This window comes from Loxodonta africana, chromosome 4 (assembly GCF_030014295.1).
Source record: "Loxodonta africana isolate mLoxAfr1 chromosome 4, mLoxAfr1.hap2, whole genome shotgun sequence".
In the NCBI taxonomy this organism is placed as follows: Eukaryota; Metazoa; Chordata; class Mammalia; order Proboscidea; family Elephantidae; genus Loxodonta; species Loxodonta africana.
This window is the reverse complement of record NC_087345.1, coordinates 140112939-140139236: the sequence shown is the minus strand read 5'-3', so window position 1 is coordinate 140139236 and position 26298 is coordinate 140112939. Positions and strand designations below refer to the sequence as shown.

The following is a 26298-nucleotide window of genomic DNA, read 5'->3' as shown; positions in this document are numbered from 1 at the left end:
TTTCCATAGTTCTGAACTCTTGCAGGTGGGAAGATGAGGTTGGGGAGGCAGACATGCATGTTACTGATACTGGTGACACAGGGCCCCACTGGGACTTAGGAGAGGCCATGTGAAGGTTACAGTCTACGCAGCGACATATTTCTCGTTTTGCTCTTTCTTCAAACTCCTGAGGGTAGTCAATGGGCCTAGTGCTTAAGTAATGGGGCTGGAGAGGAGAATGGGATGGACCTGGAATCAGCAGGACTCTCTAGCAGCAAATCCAAATGCAGATCCTGACCATGAACAGGGGAGGGATCAGTTCAGCAGTTGACTAAAGCTTTGTGATGACTTCCCCCTTCCACTTCTCTCACTCTGGGGAGACAACGAGCCCCTCATGGAAAAACCAAATAGATTTTTATTGACAAAAACATCAAGTCACATCATCACTATCAACACTGAAGGTAGCTTTAGGTCCAGTTGGCTTTATTAGTTATGTCTGAAGCCAAAGTGAAAGGAAGAGAGAGAAGTACCTGAATCTTCTTTAGACTGTAAGATGCAAGGTCAATGTTAGAGCTGAGACAGATCTGGGGGTTCCCATTCATATTTCATAATATGTTAAAGCCTATTTAAAAACTTTTCCAATTCAAATGGTATCCAAGTCCTTGAAAAATCTCAATTCAGATACTTCATCAATAACTGGATGAGTACCTGGAATAGGGGTATGAAAAGATGAGAAACTCACATTGTATTTCTTTAGTCATGAACCCCAGGTTGGATTCTACCCATTTCTCATCGTCACCTTTATGATGATCTTGATTTGGGGTACAGACCTTCAGGTATTAATGGACAAGCAGACTTGCCAATGGAATGGATGAGTTTGGTGGACATTAGGTAATTTGCATTGAGTTTTCAAGGCTACAGACTTTTGATAGCAGTTGAGTGACCTTGTGAAACTATGAACACCAGAAGAGAGCCATGGAATCCTAGTGTGATGGGAGTTGTGTATTTAATAAATGTTGGCTCAATGAATTGTATAAACTCAATAGGACATTATAAATGCTAGACATGGTATTAACTTTGCCCCTACAATATAAAGACAGGCCATGTTCTATTAAACTTTAGCCAGAGTTTACTTTCATCTAAAGCCAAACAATTTCATAATCATTTGAGATGTCAGGATCACCACCCAAGAAGGATCAAGGCGATTCCCTGCTATGGCTCATAGAGGCCAGCCAGATGATGTCTGTCCCAGAAATTTTTCTTCTTAGAAGTGTTTGCCACAGATGGCTTCCATAAGTTTTCTGACGTGAAAGTTACGGGGAGGACGGAAATAAAGAGGGGGAGGAAGGAGGTACAGTGAGAGTCACACACTAAGTGGACAAGAGTGGTAGGTATTGTATTTGATGATAAAGGCCAAATGGATGGAGTCCAGGAGATCTGCTTGATGCCTTCCCTTGCCAGAACAGGCAGAGAAAAGCAGGCCAGTGCCAGGCCCAGCCACTTCTGCTTTCTGTTCTGCTGTGGTCCTGTGAAGGGTGTTATCATACCTCAGTTCTTTGCATTATGGTAGGTAAAGTGAGATCCCAATACTCCAGCCCTGAAGTATTAGGGGCTTTCTGTATGATTTATGGGCAATGCAATAAAAAAAAGGAATTGAGGTAATTGACCACAAACAACCACCAGTTACTCCCTAACCCCTGCACCCCTCTTTGGCCAGCCTCACTATCAGGAAGCATCTCAGTAAGACGTTTACGAGCAGAGTCCATTTAAACCTTCAATAAAGAACCCTCCACAGCTTCTCACAGGGAGAGGGATTGTTTTACAGAGGGGAATAAGAGCAGCTGGGAATCTGACCATATAAGTTAATGGGACAGTCAAAGGCTGGTGGTGCAAGATACTGGACTGATGGCTGTGATGACTTTACAGGCAGCGTTAAATTCTTTGGGTGAGTAATTGGGGGAAGGGGAGAGTAGAAAATGTAAGACGAAATCATTTGGCCTAGCAACTCTTAGAAGATGTGAGTGTCTGGTGGGTGTCTGGTGGTAGAGCTGGTCAAAGGGCTAGATGTGGGTTAAGTGGTTTATTTCTTGGTGCCTGATTATTTACCACTGCCATTGTCTATGCTTGGGAAAAATGCCCTTCAAAATGCCAACACCTTCAACTGGATTTGCAACTTTGGGGTCAGCTTTCTGATTTGCAACGTGGAGCTAGCCCAGTTCCACAAGGTGCACGTTGGTGTGCTGAGAAACCACTACCCACAAGTAGATATTCATAGTTCCCTGAACAGTTCATTCTTTCAGGGGAACGACAACCACCACCAAAATTCTGAATCACAAAATGGGATCCTGCAGAAATAGGTGCTTCGACTTCCCCAAAGACATCAATTCCATTATAATTAGAAATGCTGATTTATGGAAGACTTTTCTAAAGAAGATATCTTCTATTAAAATGAGGGAGGGGAAGGGTATGCTTTTTACTACTCTGAATCAACCAGGGATTTCTCATAGAATCCTCTCCCTCATTGAAGAGAGATTTTTCAAGGATGGATGCTTAGCACAGTGGCTTGCACACAGTATGCAGTTTATAAACACTCTCGGAATGAATGGAAGAAGAAATGTGTGTGGGACAAGCAGTACTCATTTGTGTCAGAAGAAGGTTCTAGGCACTGCATGCAGCCGTGGTTCTGGGACTAAGAGTCAGGTACGAAGCTCACAGGAGGGAAGATAGGTTATACACTTCAGCAACCACTGAGCTGCAAGGGCTCTGCAACATGGGTGATGGGAAGGAAGACAGCATTCTTTTGGGGCCCAGGGACCTTGAGTGCTGATGAGGGAGATGTTCAGGAGAAACCAGCCTGACCCAAAGGAATGGTCTTCTATAGGAGCAAAGCCGTAGGTGGTGACTACAGTGTCTCACAAGTCAAACCCCTCTTCTCTTTCTTCCAATTTGAGACATTTTATCTGGCAAACGAAATGTAACAGGGCAAAGGTCTTAAACAAGAAAGGCTAGGGAGAGACTGGGTGAGAAGTGCAAGGAAGGTCGAGACAGACAGGGTTGGGGGGAAGACTCCAAACTTGGGGTATTAGAGTTTGCTAAGCGATTATGAGGTCTGCCTACAGCTCCCCTGCATAAAATATTGTTGTTGTTGTTAGGTGCCATCTAGTCGGTTCTGACGCATAGCGACCCAATGAACAACAGAACGAAACACTGCCTGGTCCTGTGTCATCCTCATTGTCTCTGCTATGTTTGAGCCCATTGTTGCAGCCACTGTGTCAATCCATCTTGTTGAGGGTCTTCCTCTTTTTTGCTGACCCTCTACTTTACCAAGCATGATATCCTTCTCCAGGGACTGGTCCCTTCTGTTAACATTTCCAAAGTACGTGAGACGAAGTCTTGCCATCCTTGTTTCTAAGACAGATTTGTTTGTTCTTCTGGTAGTTGATGGTATACTCAATATTCTTCCCCAACACCATAATTTAAATGTATCAATTTTTCTTCGGTCCTCCTTATTCACTGTACAGCTTTCACATGCATATGAGGTGACTGAAAATACCATGGGTTGAGTCTGGTGCACCTTAGTCCTCAAAGTGACATCTTTGCTTTTTAACACTTTAAAGAGGTCTTTTGCAGCACAAAAAAACATTACACATGAAAAATAAGCAAGAGACAGTAAAAGGAAGAGTTGGTTTTCTCTTAGTCTCTGTTCTCCCTCTTTTTAATACTCTCTCTCTTTTTGAGATTTTTTTTCCACCCTTTTAGGAGAAAGCACCTATTATGATGTTAGCACACTTAGCTTTCTGGTTCACTGAGGGGCATTCTCTCATGTTGAACTCCAAGTAAATTCCAGATTTAATTCTCATGTCAAAGGACAGAAAGTAAGAGGGCTCTCTATTCCATGCCCCTCTGTAAGAGCAGAGCCACCAGCTTCCATAGTTCTCCACTGCTGATGACTGGATGAAAGTTATTTGTGGAGATTCAGCCACTTACCCATTCAGGAAATCAAGAAAATTAGGGTAGGGACAACATTCAAAGCAGAAAGGCAGAGTAGGATGACAGATGTAGAAATGGTGCTGGAATCACTCTTGAAGAACTGATCAAGATAGGATGTAGTTTGTAGTGTTTGGTGCTAAAACGTTTCTGGGTGCCTGTTCCTCATACTCTTCCTTTCTTGGCTCCCGGATTGACTGTATCAGGCTGCTGGGCTAGACACTGCCATGAAGCAGGGTCATGATGACTCTTCTAATGCGTTGACCACTTGCTCTAGGATGTCAGGGCAATGATCTGCTATCTGCTGGAGGATGGCATTGGCAAACTCCTGCAGTTCGGCATTGTCCCGCTCACCTTTTTCTAACTCATTCCGAAGCTGAAAGGGAAAGGAGAAATGATTTCAGATAAAATAAAACAATCTTATTTGTACTGAGTTAAGAATTATTATTCATTAATAAAGAAATGATGAAAAGAGGCACTTCCTATGTAAAGCTCCTCTGCATCAAAATTAGTAACAAAAGTGGAAAAGTAAATGCCAAATGTGTCTTCACGAAAATGAGGCTCAAAAGAAGTTAGTGACTAGACCAAGGCCTAAAGCTAGTAATTTGCAGAGCTGGAACTCCAACCCTGGTCCTCTATTCCAGTTGGAATGTTCTCTCCACTGTACCACAATATCACACACATGCACAGGAAGCAGAAGAAGGGTACAAGGATTATTTTAGCTAGGATCTTGATCTTGCTATTGCCTTCTGGCATAATGGTCCTTGCCCTAGAGAAACTTGAAAGACTTCCCCCATTTGCTAGGTACCATCTTCTAAAAACAAACAAAAAACTAATAATAATATTTTATTGTGTTTTCAGTGAAGGTTTACACAGCAGTTTGGGTTCCCACTCAACAACCGCTATACAAACGGTTTAGTGACATTGGTTACACTCTTCACAACACATGAACGTTGTCATTTTTTCTGTGCGAAGTATAATTTTTATTTAATACATTGGACCACCTTATTTTGGCCTACTAATTCAGCTAGAGATGTGACAGTCTGGCTCCCCAAAGATTACAGGCTTGGAAACCTATGGGGCAAATCTCCCCTGCTCTATATGGTTGCTACGAGTTGGAATCGACTCGACTGCAAGAGGTTTAGTTTTTGGTTTGCTATGTGGTAAGTGTTGAAAGACTAATGTATTTGGTCTCTGACCTGAAGACCCATTTAGGTTACTGGAGGAGACAAACATGTACATGATACATTACAACTCAGTGCAGTAAAGGCCATTACCAAGGCATGAACATGTGTTATGTGAGATGATATAGGAATGGCTGGTTCATTCTGGAGGAGTCTGAGAAATTGTTACTAAAGTTAATATGTGATCTGAGTCATGAAGGCTGAACAGGCAACTGTATGGAGATCCAACTAGTAAAGGTTTTGAACAGCGGAAACAAATGCAGATACATGGAGGTATGAAAGGGCTTGGCCCAGATCTAGGGAACAGTGAAAAGTTCAGTAAGGGCATTGGGAGGAGACTGATAGGAATTAAAGCTGAAGAGACAGTTTGGGGTCAAATCGTGTATGTAAAGTTAAAGAGTTGAGGTTTAATCTGTAAAAAAAAGGAAGTCCAGGAGATTTGAAACCGTGCAGTGACATGATCAGCTTTATTGTCTTAGAAGATAACTTAGAAGAAAAAAAAATATGCTAAATTGAACAAAAGGCAGAATACTACAAGGGAGGCTACTGTTAGAAGTCCAGGTAAGAGTTAAAAAAAAAAAAAAGGAGGGCTAAAACTAAGGTATGGCTGAGGACGTGAAGAGGGACAGACAGATCTGAGACTTTTTAAAGGTAGGATTAATAGGAGGTGGAGTTAAATGAGAGAAACTGGAGAATACTTCAGAAAATTAAAACGGGACATTGGGCAAATAAGTCGAAAAAAAAAAAAAACAGGAAGCAGAGCAGGTTTTAGGAAAGAAAAGAGGGAAATTAAACATTGAGTTTAAAGTCTAGTTAAGAACATGGACTCTCGAGTTAGACTGCCTGGGTTTCAATGCCAGTTCTGCCAATTATTCATTTGTATGACCGTGACTTCTCTGAGCTTTGGTTTTCTCATCTGTAAAGTGGAACAATAATAACACTTACAGGGTTGTTTTAAGGATTTAACGCAAAAGTCATATGAAGTGTTTAGTTCACTGACACATAGGAAATGCTGATAAATATGAGATGTTGTTATAGGTATTATTACTGTTATTGTTATGAAATAGATGAGAACACCACAAAGAGCATATAGGTTGAAAAGCAAAGAGGACCAAGTTTTAATTCCACTCTGATAGAACTCTAGGTGCTCTGAGTCAAGAATTAGCATGATGCTTGTTCAAATATATCAAAGAGTTAGAAACAGTTCTAGCAATCCTCCTTTTGCTAAATGCTGACTAAAAGACCAGGACATGCGAGGCCAGATTTAAACCACATTGACTCTTGGCGCATCTCAAGATCTGGCTATGTCACATGAATACAAACCTTTGAAATGGGGAAACCTAGAAGGTCAAGAGCCTTCTAAATTCAGCTACACAGAAAACAACCCAGAAATGCCGCTAGATGAAAAGGCTAACTTAACTCTCAGGTCTCTTCAATGGAACCAAAGTCAACCATGCAAAGCAAGTGAGGAGGTTGTGAGGTTGTGTTGCTTCAGTTTCCTATCTCAATCCCTCCCAGGGGACTACTCTGGACAACGCTGTTTTATAGTTTACATTTCCCTCTCTACTAGTCACATACTTATTTCCCACGAATTTTTTTAAAGTATAATTTGATTTCTCTTACAGTAAGTTGATAATCATAAGGTTACTAATGAATACATTTTAGTTTAATAACAATTTTTCAGGTTCATTTCCCCTGATTTTAAAAGAACTACATATGCACTGTAGAAAGATTGGAAAAGAAAGTACCAGAAAAAAAAAAATCACCTACAATACTACCATCACCTAGAGATAACCACTGCTATACATTTTGTCATATATTCTGAGACTTTAATATATAGTTGTGCAAATTTTAGAAACAAAATGGCGATGACATTATCTAGACTATTTGTAAACTGGTTTTGTTTTCACCTAACGGTATACTATAAACATATTCCCGAGACAAATCCCCAAGGCTTCTGAACTTCACTATTAAGTCTAAAATTTATCTTGAAGTTTAAATACATGAGTCAAGAAGGCATTTTGAAGGAAGAAGGATGATAAGAGACTTGGCCTACAGATAACAGAACATGGTGAACTATAAAAAGTACACTAATTAGAAGAGTATTGTGTGGTTAAAAGTAGATCAGTAAAATGCAGAATATGATCAGGAAGCATTTGAAATCGGTGAATTGTGTTACGTCAGCTGGGACTATTTGCGGTTAGATTACTGCCTTATACCACACATAGACTTTTCAAACTGGTTAAAAATACAAAATTAAAAACTGTACAGCGAAGGTACTAGAAATAAATTTAGGGGCATAATTTTATAATCTTAGGCTGGGGAATGCTTAAGTGCTTTTAAACACAGAAGCCATAAATTTTTAAAAAAGGGTAAATTTGACAAAGCAGAAATTTAGAACATTTATGTGGAGACAGGGGAGATATAAATTAAAACAACTGATAGAAAAAACTGGTAGAAGATATGAATCAAAAACCCACAGAAGAAATATAAATGGCTAATATGCATATAAAAAACACTTAACCTCATTAATAAGCTTTAAAGATTGATAACAATCAGTGTTGGGAAGGGTTTAGGGAAATGAGTACTCTTATACAACCATCGGTGGGAATAGAGAGAGATCAATGAGGAATTTGGTCTCATCAAGCAAATTTAATTGTAATATGCTTTGACCAAATAATTCTACTTCTAAGAGCATATTCTACAGAAAAACCAGTAAGAAATATAAGAATGTATGCACAGTATGCTTACTAAGGCAATATGTAAAAGGAAAATTTATTAACAATGTGTAGTAAATGCTCAAAGAGAGTTACAGATAAAGTGCTCTTGACTTTGAAGGAGGAAGCCGTTAGTTTTTTTGGGGGCATAAGGAAGAAGGAGAGAGAAGGGAAAGTTTCTTAAAGAATGTGGCATTTGGTAGCAAAGGACAGGAAAAGGGTCATTCCAAATGGAAAAATAGTATGAATTTAAGGCATGGAGGAGGGAAGGCACTGGGCTGTTGGTTGGTATTTAGTAATGCAGGGATTATTGGGCCTTGACAGAAGCAATCCCAGCTCTGTCAGCGTGACAAAAGGCCTCTGGGCTGCCCAGGCTTGGGTACTACCCCTCAGAGGACCCACATTCCATTATATGGTTTCCCTGAAGCCTCACTTAGGCCACGTGTTCCATTTCAGACACCTCATTATCAGAAAAATGGAGACAAACTAGAAAAGTTTAAAGAAAAATGGAAGGCATGACTAAGAAGCTGAAAGGATCATTTTATCAGGCAGGATTAGAAGAACTAAATATGTAGACCTGAACAAAGTAAAACTAAGGGGCGGGAATGTGATTATTACCTACAAATGTCAGGAGGGTGTAAACAATAAGGGGGAAGAGTGATTTAGCATTGGTGGAAAAAGAGTAACTAGAAGCGACAGAACAAAATTCAGGGGGGAAAAAAAGAGAAAACCAACAGAGGTAGACTATAAGGCTACACTTTTTTTAAGGTTTAAGGAGTGATTTGTCTGGGAAAAGGTGTTTAAAAATAGAGGGGATCAGAAGAATCAAAAAGTTTAGAGAAGGAAGTGTTCCTTCATCCGCTGGAGTTGCTTTCCATCTGTGGTAGGCCTTCCTCTTCTCTCCAGGGATTATGCATGGCTTGAATTTTATCTGAAACCAGTATTAAATGCAGGCATGGCTGACCAGGGAGAGATTTCACTGGCACTTGATCCATTACATGCTAAAATTTCCTGGCTTGAAAAAATCCCAAAGATCATCCCCTCTTGTGAAACTGGAATTACTTTTAAAATTAAGATTTTTATTTTGCTGTTTTTGAAATGCAAAGCTTTAGTCATTCTGAAGTCAAAGGAGTAGAAAAATATGTTGTTAAAACTTTTGACCACTTAAGGTGAAATAACCAAACTAAAAACTTAGACAGATGTGTTACACAGTATAGGTGTGAAAACAAATCTTGAAATGGATTAGCACCTTGTTAAAATATTTCTTTAGTACGTGCATTAGATGCAAAAAAAGGAAGTTTTTGTATGGTTTCTGTATATAGTAGGTCCTACGGAGCCCAGTGGCACAGTGGTTAATAGCCTGTGGCTGCTAACCAAAAGGCTGGCAATTCGAATCCACCAGCTGCTCCTTGAAAACTCCATGGGGCACTTTTACTCTGTCCTATAGGGCTGCTATGAGTCGCAATCAACTCGATGGCAACTTTTTATTTTTTCATGGATAAATTGGGAAAAGTATATTTTTACTTCTGAAATCTAAACTTGCCATTTCTAACTCAAGCTTTTTTGCTCCTTCTACCGGTTATCTACGGCCATACTCTCTCACGCCTACTCACTTCTCAGTTTCCCAAAAGAAAGGTCCCTTTAGGCTTAACATAAATAAAAAAGACTTCCCCAAGTGTTCAAACCTGTATTATTTGGGATTTAATGAAAATATTTATTACATCTTAAAACCCTAAACAAAAACCCGCTGCCGTCGAGTCGATTCCAACTCATAGCGACCCTATAGGTCAGAGTAGAACTGGCCCATAGGATGTCCAAGGAGCACCTGGTGGATTCGAACTGCCAACCTTTTGGTTAGCAGCTATAGCTCTTAACCACCATGCCACCAGGGTTTCCTATTAATCTTAGTCAAAATTAATTCATTACTTCTCTCTCCATCTTTCCCTTCCTTGATTAAGACTATAAATCCAAACATAATGAATTGTAAAACTGAATAATCCATCAAGATCTTCTGTTTCCAATTCTCTAGTTTCTAATACTGGCAGGCTAATTCTGCGACTGCAAATACTGAAGTAAAAAATAATACCTTCTTTTTTACTTTCTTACATATACCACAACTATGTGCAGCACGAAAGTTTACATAATTTCCTCTCTAGATACAGAGATGCAATTTTCTGCATACGTATTGAAAGTTTTGTATCTGAAGACAGACAAAACCTAAAAACATTTCCATAGTAAAATAATTTTCACTAAACTGCAAAACAATTGTTCCCATGAATCCTACAAAACCTTTCTATAACTTAAGCATTAAGTTTCATCTCTTAGCACCTTTGTTTCCCCCATGTATAAAATATCTGCTACAAAACACTCCTTAAGCCTCTAGGCACTGCGAGATTTAGTGGAAAAGCCCCTTTCCACTAAATCCCAATTTAACTGAGATACTCTGGAGAAAGAAACTGTTGGAATCACAGAAGTTTGTACCTCCAGAAGAGAAAATATAAAACTAAAAATAATATACTCTTTCTTAAGGAATAGGGATTTGAACATATGATTAGGATGACCATGAGGGCAGCAAGCGTTACTGACGTAAGCATCCTGCATGTGGGATCTGGTACTATTAGTGGCAAAGGCCACAGCACTCACACTAGATCAGTACTGTTTACTGTACAAGTAACTGGTGAGTCTGAGGAAATTGTCACTAAGGTTAACATGTACATAAAACATCCTACCTCAAAATAACCCCATAATACTCCTGGTTCCTGTTTCTCCAGGCTAACAGGGTTCTCCACCCATGCTCTTGAGCTACCCTTCCATTTACCCCTTCGATGAACCCTGTGTTCATCCAGCCACTCCCCTTGCCCTGATCTTTCACCATGTCTTACTAGCACACTCAAATCCCTCCCATCCTGAAATGCATTTCTGAATCTGCATTTCTCAAGCTAGTAGCAATCCTTCTCTTTCACCATCAAACTTCTCAAAGCATAGTCTATATTTGCTGTCTCTGCTTCTCACTTCCTTCCTTAATACCTATGAATTTAGTTTTTGCTATTTCACTGAAATTGCTCTCTCAGAAGTTTACTAAAACACGACCTCTATGTTGAAAACTACAAATCATTACTTAGAGAAATTAAAAACATCTTAAATAAGTGGAGGAATATAACATGATCATGGACTGGATAACTCAATATTGTAAAAATCTTATTTCTCTCCAAACTAATCAATAGAGTCAATGCAATCTAAATCAAAACCCTGGCAGTTTTGTTTGTGTAGACGGACAAGCTGATTCTAAAATTTAGGTGGAAATGCAAGTAGCCAAAGCAGTCTTGAAAAAAAAAAGCTATAAGAAGACCATTACTATCTTGAAGAAGAGCCTTACTACAAAGCTACAGTCATTAACATAATTTGCTATGAGCCCAAGAACAGATGTATAGATAAATGGGAATAGAAGAGAGAATTCAGAAAAAACAACCAATACATACACGGCCACTTGATTTATGACAAAGGTGACATGGCTGTGCAGTGGGGAGAGGATGGTCTTTTTGATAAATGGTGGGACTATATGAAAATAAATTCTGACTCCTACCTCATACCATACACAAAATCAGTTCCTTATAAATTATAAATATAAATGTGAAAGGTAAAACAAGAAAATCTTAAAACATAGGAGAACATTTTTAGGTGATGCAAAGATTTCTTAAACAAAACACAAAAAGTGCTAATCGCAAAGGAAAAAAAAAATTAATAAACTGGATCATGTTAAGACTTTCTTTCTCCTAAAAGACACCACTAAGAGAGTGAAAAGGCAGCCTACAGAGTAGAAGATATTTGCAATGCATATGTTAGACGAAGGACTCATATCCAGAATACATAAAGGAACTTCTACAGATCAGTAACAAAAAGCAAATAACAATAAAAAATGGGCAAGAGGCTTAAATAGAAATCTTAAAAAAGACTACACTGAAATGGCTAACATATAAAACAGAGCACGACTTCATTAGTCAATCAGGGAAATGCAAATTTAAATCACAATGAGATACCACTTTGTACCCACCAGAAAGGTTAAAATTAATAAAAACAGACAACACCAAGGGCTGGCAAGGATATGGAGCCCACTGGAACTCTTACACACTCCTGGTAGAAGTGTATATTTGGAAAACCACTTTGGAAAACTATTTGGCAGTATCTGCTAAAGTTGAACACACATACACTCTGTGACTGAACAACTGGACTTCTACGTAATATGTAATTTCACCAGAAGACACGGACAAGCAACACTATTTGCAAGAGCCAAAACCTGAGAACAACCCAAATGTTGTTGAATTTATCATTCAACAGTTGAATTATAAATAAATTGTGGTATATTCATACACTGGAATATTACACCACAGTGAGAATGAATGAGCTATAACGATGTACAACAAAATAGATGCATTTCAGAAACACGATGCTGAATGAAGAAAGCCAGACACAAAAGAGTACTTTTACACTGTACATACTATCTTGTACCCTAAATACTGTATTATCCCATGTTTAGAGAGTTATAAAATAGGCAAAACTAATCTCCGAGCGAGTTACCCTTGGAGGCTAGGGTAATGACTGGAAAGAGGCAAGAAAGAGGCTTCTGAGGTGCTAAGAATGTCCTGCTTCTTATTTCAGGTGCTCATTATATGTGTATAAAAATCCATTGAGCTGTACACTTACGATGTGTGTACTTTGCTATTTCATGCATAATTCATTCAACTGTACTTTAAAACTTAAAAGAAAGACAAAACAAAAGCCCAAGGATTTCCTAACTGCTCAATCCGATGGTCTTTACTCAGTCTTCATCTTATTTGACCCTTCTGTGATATCTGACACTGATAGCCACCTCCTTCTAAATTTTTTCTCCCTCTTGACTTTCCTAACTATAAGAACATCCACATTCTTCTGGGTCTCTTCTCCCTGCCCAGATATTTCTTCTCTGTCTTGGTGCTGCTTTCTCTTCCTTCTGCTCATTCCTACACATGGAAGGGTCTCCAGAAGTCTAAGGAAATTCCTCTGTTTTTCTCACTGTATCCTGTGCTTGGGTAACCCTTTCTACTCCTGGCTTACAAAGTGGTAATATTAGTAGCAACTAACTTATCGGGCTTACTAAACTTATTGTTTAAGTGCTTTGATGCATGAAAACATTTAATCTACTTTCTTTTGAGGTGGGTTTTTAAAAAAACTTTTATCATAGAAAATTTCAAATATATACAAAAGAAAAGAGAATAGTATAATGACCTTTCTATGCACATCACCTAAGTATAACATCAAGGCATCACGTCAATTTAATTATAACCCTTGCACCCTTCTCTCTCCTGAGTTTTAGACTTGTATTTTTCAAATAGCTGATAAACATCTCTTTGTGAATGTTCCAGTTACACACCAAATCATACTGTTCATGCTGTTTTATAAACTGTTCATTTAATAATTACTATAAACATTTATTCATGTGATTACATATTCTTCTAAAATACCATTTTTAAATGGGATGCATTGTATTCCGTTTTATGGATGTTTTGTAATTTATTTAATTCGTATTATAGAAATTTAGTTCTCAATTTTTTACTACTGTAAAATTAATGTGTTGAATTTTTATTTACATAAATCTTTGCATGGCTGTAATTATTTTCTTAAAACTCCTGGGTTAAAGGGTATATACTTCTTTAAAGCTTTTGATGTGTTGCCAAACTGTTCCAAAACAGTTGTATATATTTTCACTTTACAGACAGTAAATAAGGGTACCCATTTCCCTACTTTCTTGCTACACAGGGAATACAAACAAACCTCAACCATGCCAATACAAGACGGTTTTGTTTATAGTTCTCTGCCATTTTTTCATTTGTTGTGAAGCCAAAAATTAAGGTGAAACATTTAAAAAGATATTTATTGCCATTTTTTTCTGTGAATTTCCTGCTAATGCCCTTTCCAGAGTATGTTTTTATTTAGTTTCTTCATTTCTGATCTCATGGCCATGACTGTAAATTGTCACATTCTATCATCTTTTGCTTATTGCAATAGCTTCCTAATCACTATCACTCCACCCTTGTGTAAGAGTAATCTTTCTAAAAGTACTAAAATGGATTACCTAGGTTAGTAATTTAATAATCTTTCTAAAATTATAGCTAAGGTTGGATTAGGTCCCTCTTCTTCTTCCAACTCTCTTAAATAATGCATTTGAATTATGGTGTTGGCAAAGAATATTGACTATACCACAAACTATCAAAAGAACAAACAAATCTGTCTTGGAAGAAGTACAGCCAGAATGCTCCTTAGAAGCGAGGGTGGCAAGACTTCATTTCATGTACTTTGGACACGTCATCAGGACTAGTCCCTGGAGAAGAACATCATGCTTGATAAAGTAGAGAGTCAGCAAAAAAGAGGAAGACCCTCAATGAGATGGATTGACACAGTGGCTACAACAATGGGCTCAAACACAGCAATGATTGTGAGGATGGCGCGGGACTGGGCAGTGTTTTGTTCTGTTGTACACAGGGTTACTATGAGTCGGAACCGATTCGATGGCACCTAACAACAAGTACCTATAAAATAAAGTCCACACTTTTGGCATGGCAGCTACAGTCTAGCCAATTTTCATTTTTTTTTTCAATTTCATCTCCTGGTATAGACTTGCCATTCCCTTGTCTTTGCTTTGTCTTTAACGTAGTTCTCCCATCCCAGTCTGTGGACAATCTTACCCGCCCCCACATCTCTCTTCTCTATTTTATTCATCCTTCATGGTTGAGATGAGTTGCCCTTTTTTTCTGTGAAGTCTTCTCTAGTCAGAAGTGACCGCTGCTACAGGATGTATTTTCTCTTGTATTTGTTTCAAGAATTGGTTAAGTTTAATTTCCCAACTATTCTGCAAACTCCTTGGTGAATTCTTTTCTATATGCCAATGCCGCCTAGCAAAATATGCTGCATATAGATCTAAAAATGTCACAGACAACCTAAAAATGAGTGATGAGTGAATTAAAGGAACAGACATTAATCTTGGGGAAAGCACTGATAGCTTTCAAAGAGCCTTTAAGATCAAATTCGAAGCATCTTCAAATCATAACTGTCTGATGATACCGATCTTTGCTAGATAGCAGGGCACATAAACTACACACTGTTACCACCCTACTCTGCTTAGAATTCTCAAAAGTTGGAATATGGGATAAAGATAGGATACCAAAGTAGCCTCTGGCAAGGATTTTCTGGCTTTTGTCTGCTGAACGTTATTATAATATATTCTTGTTCTTAGTAGCCTTCCCAGCCCTCCTTGAACTCAGAGTGGTAATATGATTTCTAGAGGGACTCATGCCAAGAATCACAAATGCAACAGCAACTCAATTTGAATGCTCAAAGCAACACACACTAGAAGTGTGTGCAGCAGAGGGGAAGGGGAGAATGCTTCAGCCTCCACCACTGCTGAGGGGAGAAAAGGATGGAGGAAGCTCAGAAGGAAACTGAGATATTTCAGAGATGCTATTCTATAACCTCACACCAAACAAAAGCATTGCTACGAAAGGCTGGCTAGAGGGGAAACCACCCGCACCTCCTTCCTGCTTTCAATGTTAGGATTCCTGTCACAGAACAAAACATAGATAACAGAGAACAGGCAGGATGAAGAATGATAAGGAACACAATTATGGGTTGGATGAAGGAATAGAGGTATAGCTGAGGGGGGCTGGTTGATTCAGGGAAACTGCCCCAGATATGTACTGTACAGCACAGGTCAAGATTTTAGACTAGGTGTTATATCTCGTCTCCACAGTCAAGCAAAGCTACTAGAAATCCACAATACAAGGAATTCTTAAAAGAGAGAAAATAGCTAAGAATACTATAGACTTGGCTTTATTTCAAGGTAAACAACTCTCAATTCACAGTCACAAAGGATGAGGTTAAAGTGGAGGATGTATCGATGGGTATAAAGGGATGGTTACAAGAGGGGTCACTGAATATATTCATCTGTGGCTGGCAGTGACTCAAATTAATTTCTTTCTGCACATGGTTTGGTGGTGGACAGGAAATTATACAGAGATGCCTAGTTTGGTTTAAGCAGACAAGAATCTGAACTTGAGGTTTTAACAGCTAGGTCCTAGAACGCATAGGCCATGAGGCCTGAGCTATAAACTGGCATGATTATTGGAGCTTTCTGAAAGAGCTGACGGATAATGGCCTAAAGAGTCAAGCTGAAATGGATCCTGGTCATGGTCAGGCCTGACCTATAGCTGAATCTGCAGGCTGTCTACCTGCATCTGCTTAGGATGTATGAAGACTTCCCACTTTGGATGTTTGAACAATAGAATCAACTGAGTGTATTTTGCCATAAGATTTATGAACAAAACATAAAAATTATCTGGTTAGACGTATCTGAAAGCATGGTGGATATTTCTTGCCCAGGCATTTGTTTTTCTACAGGCATTTGGTTACTCTTTGACTTTGTAGACTCCCTCTAGCACTTAGTACCGAGGAAAACTGAAGTTGCTCTTCAAGAATTTCTCACGTGATCATTTACCATAGATTAAGACTAATTCCAAAGTCCTTTCTTCCTTGATATTTCAACAGAATATTGATTTAAAATGAGGCTGAGTTTGCAGCTTGAATCTCCCAGGCTTCTTTCTGATGTCTCCATTCACCCCAGCTGCCTGCATGAGCACATGGGAACGTGTATAAGATTGAAGTATATGCAACCACGGTCCTAGGCTCTGTGCAATGCCCATTAGAAAGGGAATGATCATGAGATTGCTGTTGGGTCTTTCCCTTTCTTTTCTCTTTCCTTGTAATAAACTCCTTTGCCAGACAATTTCTGAATTGGTTGTTATTGCTGTTTTTGTGACTTATGGAGACTCTACGTGTTACACAACAGAACTGCTCCATAGGATTTTCTTGTCTATAATCTTTATAGAAAGGAGCCTTGGTGGCACAGTGGCTGATCACTCAGCTGCTAACCAAAAGGTCGGTGGTCTGAACACACTAGGAGCTCCACGGGAGAAAGATGTAGCTTCTGTAAAAATTACAGCCTTGGAAACTTGTTGGGTAGTTCTACTCTGTCCTATAGGGTTGGTATGAGTTGGAATCAACTTGACAGTAATGGGCTTGGGGTTTACTCTTTATGGATGCAGGTCACCAGGCCTGTTTCTTTGGCAGTGCTGCTTGGTGGGTGTCATTTAGATAATTGTTTAGAGGGGCACAGTATTCACAGGTGGTATGATTTATTTTACAAGCCACTCTGTCTTTTGGCTAATAGTTGACCTCTGGGAGTGGTTTGAGTTCCAAGTTTAAAGGGTAACCCAGAGCTATAGTCTTGGGGGTTCCTCTAGTTTCTACCAGTCCAGTAAGTCTGGCCTTTTTTAGGGATTTAAGTTTTGTTCTACATTTTTTCCCCCATTCTATCCAGGACCATCTATTGTGTCCCTGGTTAGAGCAGTTGGTAGTAATAGCCAGGCTCCATCTAGTTCTTTTGGTTTCAGGGTAGGTGAGGCCGTGGTTTGTGCAGACTATTAGTCATGTTAGACTAGTCTCTTCAGTCTTTAGTTTCCTTCTTTCCCTTTTGCTCCAGATGTGTAGAGACCACTAGCTGTATCTTAGATGGCCACTTGCATGCTTTTAAGACCCCAGATATTACTCACCAAACTAGGATACAGAACATTATCTTTATGAGCTGTGATGGGCCAATTGACCAAGGTGTCCTGAGACTATGGTTCTACCCCCACAAACCCGGTAAACTAATCCTGTGAGGTATTTGGTTATGTCTAGGACGTATCCATAACTGATCTTAAATATATATGTGATTTTATATATGAATATATATGCAGCACAAATATATATATATGCTTACTTATACATATATAAGCATACATATCTAACTACACACATATTTTTTTATTGTTATTACTATTGTTGTAAAATTGCATATGTTGTAGCTTTTACCAAAATTGTCCCTTATTCTTGTGTACTTCTAGTGTCATCTTTTACCTCGGTCAAGTTGTGCTGACTTCACCCTTATTCGGCAATGCCTTACCCAACATTAAAACCAACAAAATGTCTACTATCTAGAAAGCAATTCCTCCTCCTTTTCCCTCCCATCCCTGCCAAAGACTGTTGCTTACTATATGTATACATATTCTTGTCTTTTTACAATAGTGAGATCATGCAGTATTGGTCCTTTTGTGATTGACTTGTTTCACTAAGCATAATGACCTCCAGATTCACCCATGTTATATTTTGAAAACTCAGATTCTTTATGGCTGCATAGTATTTCATTATGTGTATGGACCATGGTTTGTTTATCCACTCATCTGCTGATAAGCAGTTAGGTTGTTTCCACCTTTTTGCTATTGTGGATAATGCTGCAATGAACACAGGTGTGCCTATATACGTTCATGTCAGTAGTTTTAGTTCTCTAGGGTATATACCTAGGAGTGGGGTTGCTGGATCACATGGTATTCCTATTTCTAGCTTTTTGAGGAAGCACCAGTCAATTTTCCACTGTAGCTGAACCAATTTACAATCTCATCAGCAGTAGAACAGGGTTCCAATCTCCCTGCAACCTCACCAGCATCTGTTTTTCTTTTTTTTTTTTGATCAGTGCCATTTTTGCAGGGGTGAGATGGTATCTCATTGCAGTTTTGATTTGCATCTCTTTGATGGCTAATGATCATGAATATCTTTCCATGGTTTGTTGGCTGCCTGAATATCCTCTTTGGTGAAGTGTTTGCTCATGTCCTTTGTCTATTTTTTAATTGGTTTGTCTTTTTGCTGTTGAGTTGTTGGTTTTCTATATATTTTAGAGGTTAGATCCTTATTGGATATATCATTCCCAAAGATTTTTTCCCAATCTGTAGGTTCTTTTTACTCTTTTGATAAAGTTTTTTGATGAGGGTAAGTATTTAATTTTTAAGGGATTCCAGTTATCTAACCTGTCTTCTGTTGCGTGTGTATTTGTAGTTGTGTTTGCTATTCTATTACTGAAAAAAATTAGGTCTCATAGTTTTGTCTTTCACATTTAGGTCTTTGATCCATTTTTGGGTTAGTTTTTGTGTATGGTGTTAGGTATGGATCCTGTTTTATTTTTCTGCAAATAAATATCCAGTTTTGCCAGCATCACTTGTTGAAGAGACTGTTTCTTTTCCATTGAATGGACTTTGACCCCTTGTTGAAAACCAGCTGCCCACAGATGGATGGATTTATTTCTGGGTTCTCAATTCTATGCCATTGGTCTATGTGTCTGTCATTGAGTCAGTACCAGGCTGTTTTCATTATTGTGGCTGTATAATATGTTTGGAGATCGAGGAGTGTGAGGCTTCCAACTTTGTTCTTCTTCAATATTGCTTTGGTTATTCAGGTTCTCTTCCTTTCCATATAAATTTGGTGGTGCGTTTTTCTATTTCAATAAAGAATGTTGTTGGAATTTGGATTGGGATTGCATTATACCTATAGATCCCTTTGGGTAGTATTGACATTTTCAATGCTAAGTCTTCCAATTCAAGAGCATGGAATGTTTTTCCATTTATGAAGGTCACTTTTTGTTTCCTGTGGTAGTGTTTTATAGTTTTCATTATATTGTCATATGTCTTAGGGTAGCTATACCTTTAGTTTTCAAAGGTTAAGAACAAATCAAGAGCTTTTCTGCTTCCTTGCTATGGCAAACTCTACAATATGAAACTGGCAACTCCCTAGGTTCTAAAGGAGGTAACAGTTAATATTTTTAGTGAATCTGTATAAAAACAAAGCTCATAATATAGTTTTCCATACTGCTGCCATCCTCAACTGCATCCCAGGCAAATAGCTGACTGTGGATCTACTAGACCTAAACGTAGATCCAAAAGCAGTCGAATGCTAGATCCAAAGCAGGCTAATGCTGAAATTTAGAATCATATACCTAGAAGGGAGCTTAGAAAACTAGAGTGCAATTCTGGAAACTTACAAGTGAGAGCCAAGGCCTAAAAAGGTAAACTGGCTAGCATAGGTTAGATTGATGTAACTATTTGCTTTAGGACAACCTAGTATGTATTATTCTTCAGGCCCAACCAGCGGCTAGGGGATCAAATTCTGTCTCCAAATGCACAAATTCTCTGTAGGCAAGAGGAGGAAGTATTTCTTTCCCTAGAGGAAAGTTTTAGAAGAAATCTGGGCTTGTTAGCTAACTACCAGTCGTTTTAGGGTTGTCGTATTATTCACTGTTGCTTACTATTCTTTTGAAAGTTAGAGTCAGCATTATGATTTTGTGAAAGTCAACAACTGTGAGGTCAAGAAACCTAGGTAATAGTGGATAAATGAACTGGGGTCAATGGCAATCTACAGGACCAAAACACATGCTGCTGATACCAACCAAAAAACTAAAACCGTTGCTGTTGAGTCAATTCCGACTCAAAGTGACCCTATAGGACAGAGTAGAACTGCCCCACAGGGTTTCCAAGGAGTGGTTGGTGGATTTGAACTGCTGGCCTTTTGGTTAGCAGTCAGGCTCTTAACCACTGGGTCACCAGGGCTCCTGCTAACACTTGTCACTCTAAATTAATCTCCTCTCATACAGCAGGAGCTGTAACCAACCAAGTATAATGGATGCAATAATCCGGTTTCTAGCACTTATCTGGACGTATACCAGCACCAAGTTTTGCTTTCATCCGATGATTCTATTTTGTATTTGCAGATGTCACTAATATACCAATGCCTTAATTTCTAACCTACTTATGTCCAGACACTTCTAAAATGCTGGGTGCTTTCCTTCCTAAAACATTCTTCCCAGGCTGAGTTCATTTTAGTTTTTTCTATGTGATATTTTGTGCCTACAACAACTTCCCAGGTTACCCTCTTTCATGAAAGGTCGAACAATATAGGTGTTATACCTTCTCTGAACAAGTGAAAAGGGGGGATGGACAGAGAAAGGGTAGGGCAAGAAAACTGAAAACATGGATATAAAAGATAAAAGCAGGAACAGGAAAACTCCCAGAAAGCCAACAGGAGATTTACATTTGTCTGACTAGACCTGTCACAGATTGAGTTATGTCCCCCCCAAAACGTGTTTATCAGTTTGGCTGGGCCATGATTCCTGGTATTGGCTGATTTTCCTCTATGACGTTAATGAGGGTGGATAGGTGGCAGCTGCATTAGTGAGGCAGGACTCAATCTACAAGACTGGATTGTGTCTTGAGGCAATCTCTTGAGATACAAAAGACAGAAGCGAGCAGAGAGACGAGGGCCTCATACCACAAGGAAGCAGTGCCGGAAGCACAGAACGTTCTTTGGGCCTGGGGTTCCTGTGCAGGGAAGCTCCTAGTTTAGGGGAGACTGATGAGAAGTCCGACAGAGAGAGAGAGCCTTCCTCTGGAGCTCACACCCTGAATTTGGACTTTTAGCCTAATTTACTGTGAGGAAATAAACTTCTTTTGTGAAAGCCATCCACTGATGGTATTTCTGTTATAGCAGCACTGATGACGGAGACAGGCCCCTTTTAAAAGCCAGGAGAATGGAGAATCATCTCTTATGTAGAAAAGCTCCTGGAACACCACAGGAGCTGTGATGTATCACCCCACTCAAAGAATAAGCCGGTTACACCCAGCTGGGGTGGAATGCTTAAATGAAGCACAGTTCTGAGGCAAAGAGATGGATAGGATGGTCTCTAGAAGGCTTTACAAGTCCAAAGATTTGCTGATGTAGTACTTGAGGCCTGAGAAAGGGTAGTGTGTTATAAATAAAGAACCAGATTTTTCAGCTAGGCAGAATTTTGATACAGTTGTCTAAGCTGATTTGGTAGCATCTCACGTTATCTCTTATAAATCTGTTAACTGAAGTGAATAGAGACATTCAAATTAAGGGCTTGTCATTATCAAAATGGAGAAAATCTCCCCTCTTTGCCAAAGGATCCATCAGAACAGCAGTGGGGTTCTGGGAATTGTAGACACAGCCAGGTTAGCTAGCCAGCCCAGTGTATTTGGTTTGGCTCTCGGAAATGAAAAGTGTCAAAAGAGAGAGGATAAAAAAAATCTCCAAACAACTAATAAGAAACCTAATGCTGAAACTGTCAGGGCGGTAAGAACATGGCTTTGTTGCAGCTGAGATTTATAAGTGTTAAACCAGCATAAAGCTCAATCCACGTTCAGCCAATCTCTCTGGCCAAGCACGAAGGGAAAAAGAAGTTTCCCCCGGTCACAGCAAGCACGTGCTCAGTGCACCCACCAGGACTGCACCCTGCTGTTTCCAGCACCAGGTATCTGGTTCTCGAACAGTACGACAGGGAGAGACCGGAAAGGCTTCTAGAGAGAGCTATGGATCTTGCTTTTTTTTTCTTTTTTAAATGCCAACCCAATACACTACCTGGGCAGTGTTTCCTGACTGACTGGAAAGATGATGTAATGACCCTTTGGTATGATACAAACTCATGGCCCGTAACTCAGAGGGGCCAGGGAAGGGGTTGCATTACTTATCAAAGCTCTGGGGTCATGTGGGCTGCTCTGTGTTACCTTCTGGACACACATGACCATCTCATGGAGAACTACGTGCAGTGGTGTGGGGGGCCTGGAGTTGTATGTTACTAATTTTGGATTGCTGAAGGAAGAAAGTACGTGATATGACTGGAAAGCTCTTGGGAAAGGTTGGGGTTGGAAGAAAAATATTCCCACAGCCCCCTAAAGCTCAGAGAATTTTGTAGTCAGTGTTGACTTAGGTGAAGAAGGGTGAGAAAGAGAGACTCCAGGGACACTTCCAGTCTAGTCTGGCTAAATGAATGCTTAAAGCTCACCACATTGTGAGCACAACTCCCCCATAAAGTATGGGCAAAGCCATGACATTCCAGGGCTCAAATGGCCCCACACAGCTTTATTTCCACATGGAGGGGATAGCCAAACATGAAAAGGAGGGCCCATTCCAAAGCAAGTGCTGCTGCGAAGTTTCGCCTTGCTTGTTCAAGAGGAGAGAGATCACTAGATCTTTTCTATTTCTCTTCCGAAAGAAGGTGCTGGAGAGGGAGGTGGCTCAACTCTCAGAAGCAGGCAAGTGAGAAAGTGAGCTCTACACTTGGTAAGAGAAGATTGAGGAATCATGAAATCCTCTGACTGCACACGTCCTGAGGAGGCCAATCCAAATAAACAACAGCCCCAGCTACTCCTACATGTGGCTCTTTCCAATTACCCCCAATGTCCACAGCACCATTGCCTATGGGTTGCAGCATACTAGGCACTGCTTAAGAGCCTACCTTCCTGCTAGTTGTGTTGTGACATCCATCTGTAATAACCTTTTAGGAATAAATATATATTGATTCGAACTTAGGATAAAGACTTTCAAAATTGATTTCCCATACATGTACTCTGGATGTACCAAGCAGCCTAAAGTCAGAGAATCCTGAGGATCCTGATGCTTTATCACCAGGCCTAGGCTACACTGAAGAGATTAATCTGACAATTTTGTCCTTTTTTGAGCTCTTCCTTCCCCAGCCACTCACTGTTCTTATTATCCTAGTGATCAGGCACCCCAGGTGTGCTAAGGTGATAAGTGATAATGTGCTACCCTTCCTAGAAATACCTGCATTTTAAAAGGCAGCAGCTCAGAGAGACGCTTACTTAAATAGAACTGGTGAAATCCCAGGTACTTGGGTAGGAGAGATGACATCAGGCAGCAGCCTTATCAAACATCCCATCACACCGTATTTAAACTACTACCATAGCATGCTTTTTTGTTAAGTTGACAATAAGATGTTCGTATCTGAAGTTTGGCTTAGGGTTTACAGTAGAAAAGGGGACGATTTTTCCAGTCTGATAACATTAAAACCGCTATTTATCTTTAACAAGAACCCCATGAAAAATCCCATCAATCAAAACCAGAGCTCTAAGGCTATTAAGCATCACTGCAATTTACAGCAAGAACTGTGATCTTTAGTGTCAAAATGAAAGGCTCCCTTTCACCAGGAGAGTACTAGCCAGGTAGGGCCTTTTTCTTTTGTGCCTAGGTGGTCTTTTGTATAAAAAGAGTTAAAGAGAGCAGTAAGATAGCATTTATGCAGTGTTGAAAACTACCACAATCTCATCTTCAGAAAATTCCTAATTTCATTAATTCGTTAAACAAGTGTCTGCTTCATATTTTACGGCTGTATGTCTATTACACAGCTCTTTAAGAAAGGTCCGGCTTCTGAATTCTTTTCACATAGCACATAGTACTAGTTCTGGACTGAAGAAACCAGCAGGCTCTGCAGCTTCCCTAAGGGAGTGCTCTGTAATTAATGGCTGTAATAGACTCTGCAGCACTCCCCTACCTTTTAACATGCAGAACCCCGTGGTTTATCTGGAATTCCATTTCCATAGTTTGTTTCGAAGTCAGGTGTTTGAAACCCTGAAACAATTGCCTAATAGGTTCCCAAGTAGTCCCCATGAGCCTAATCTTACCCATAATGCTGTTGGTGTACAGTGCCATAAAACCTAACCACCATTTGTAAGATTTTATACATAGGAAAAGACTTCTGAGTTCTACCTTCAGACATCAGGAACACATCTCCACTTGCCCCAGTGGCAAGTGTGTGTGGTCTGGCCCCATCTTTCCTACTGGTAGGGGTCAGGGAAAAAAACCTCACTTCTCTGGTAGTGTCTCTACCAGTAGGACGTTCTCATAAAGGGTGCAGGAGATTCTCTTAGAGGCTCAGGGAGCAATAGCAACAACAGCTAGAAGGACTCAGAGTCTGCTGTGGAGGACTGGGTAACTCAAGCAGCTGGCACTCTTTGGACTAGCAAATAATATGGCAAACAAAGGAAGCCATGGAGTGTTTCTGCCAATGCCTGAGGGAAGCAGGGCTTTAAGATATGGGGCACGGGGGAGTCAGGTAGGGAATGACAGCAAATCTGTTAGTATGTAAACTGGACACTGCTTCTATTTTGAGGTACCCTTTTGATTTTACACCTTATACCCCACTGGAGAAGGGGTGTGGTTCCACATCTTTGTCTTCTTGAAAATTTACATAGGTTTCCCTAGAGAATTACTGCTGTACATGGAGCCCTGGTGGCACAGCGGTTAAGAGCTATGGCTGCTAACCAAAAGGTTGAAAGTTCAAATCCACCAGCCACTCTCTGGAAACTCAATGGGGCAGTTCTACTCTGTCATATAGGATCACTATGAGTTGGAATTGACTTGATGGCAATAGGTTTTTTTTTTTTTTAATAGCCACTATTACAGGAGCTTCGTATCCTCCAGGTGTGAAGCTGAGAGCCCCTAGCACACACCACCGTAGGGTATAGTCTAAAAGAAATATAAGTTACTTCAATTTACAGACTTTCCCAAAAAGACTGGCATCACCAAACCTTTTGAAAAGAACTCAAGAGTTCAGAAGAAAACTAAGGACAATTTATATCAGATGTTCTGACTGGACTGGAAAACTGTCATTTCCAAAGTTTCTAAATTCCACTGGCTTTAGGCTTGCAGTGCCTATGCTGGTCATGTTCATGGTTTTTGGCATTCGTAAGGATTCATTTTCTTCTTTGCTTAGTTGGGAGGAGGGCATTATCTCCAGAAGATGACATTGGAGATGACAGATCCAATGTGTTTAATGTACTGGACTGTAGGAATTGTCAAGACTCATTAAAATTCCAAGATGGGAAACAATTGCTCCTGTAGGAGCTCCAGGGAATCTGGGGGACTAACCTTCTTCTCCCATGGGAATACTTTAAACACAAAGGAAAAAATGCAATTAGGGCAGAGAAAAGACCATTCAGATCTCTATAAATACAGAGATTTGTAATTGAAAAAATATTCCATATTCCTACTTTATAATTCTAGAGTCCAGCGCAAGGCAAAGCTAATAAAAACTAGATTAAAAAAGGCTCTTGCATCCTTTGCTGCAAAGCAGAGGGCACATGAGACCTGAATTCAGAGTAGGCATTTTATGTGCAATTATTTAGTCATGGTGATTTGGGAGTAGGCATCAGTAAAGGCGACCAAGAGATACTCTAGTTAAAAAGTGTTAGGAAAGACTGGTAGACCAGACAGTAACCACAGAATTCCCCTTCTTCAAGACATGCTATGGAAGAAAATGGTTGGAGGCATCTTCTGTATCAAAAAAGTTTTGGGCTAGATAGATCTCTTAATATTCTGGAGGAAGAATCATATATATAGCCTTCCTATTTTCTTCTGTTTCTTCTCTCTCTGTGCTGCCTCCTTTCCTTCCTCTCTCCACAAACAAGACTGTTCTACATTTAGCACAAAACCTATAGTTTTGCCTTTATCTAAGTGTTTCTATCCATGTGTACACCAAAGCACCATAAGGCTGTTCTCACACTGGGAGTGAATTGTAAATAATGCACTGTATCTGTGCAGTTTTAACTATGTAAAAGAGCTCCTTATCTCTTCGGTACTCAAGCCCCCATTTCCTCCTCCTTTCTCCAACTTAGTTGTAGGGAACTTTATCAGAAGTAAGGCAGCAGTTTTGTGTCCTAGGTTCCAAC

At 39.7% G+C, this 26298-nt stretch overlaps 1 protein-coding gene across 9 annotated transcripts in view; it reads right to left on the bottom strand.

Annotated features, from left to right (window-relative positions):
- Positions 1 to 445: 445 nt before the first annotated feature.
- ERC1 (ELKS/RAB6-interacting/CAST family member 1) overlaps positions 446 to 26298 on the bottom strand; it is a 528761-nt gene continuing 502908 nt past the window's right edge. For all 9 annotated transcript variants that reach the window (XM_023548994.2, XM_064284767.1, XM_010590789.3 and 6 more), the window contains one exon: positions 446 to 4342. In XM_023548994.2, coding sequence (XP_023404762.2) covers positions 4205 to 4342 — 138 coding nt within the window. In that variant the 3' untranslated portion in view covers positions 446 to 4204. The remainder of the gene's footprint in view (positions 4343 to 26298) is intronic.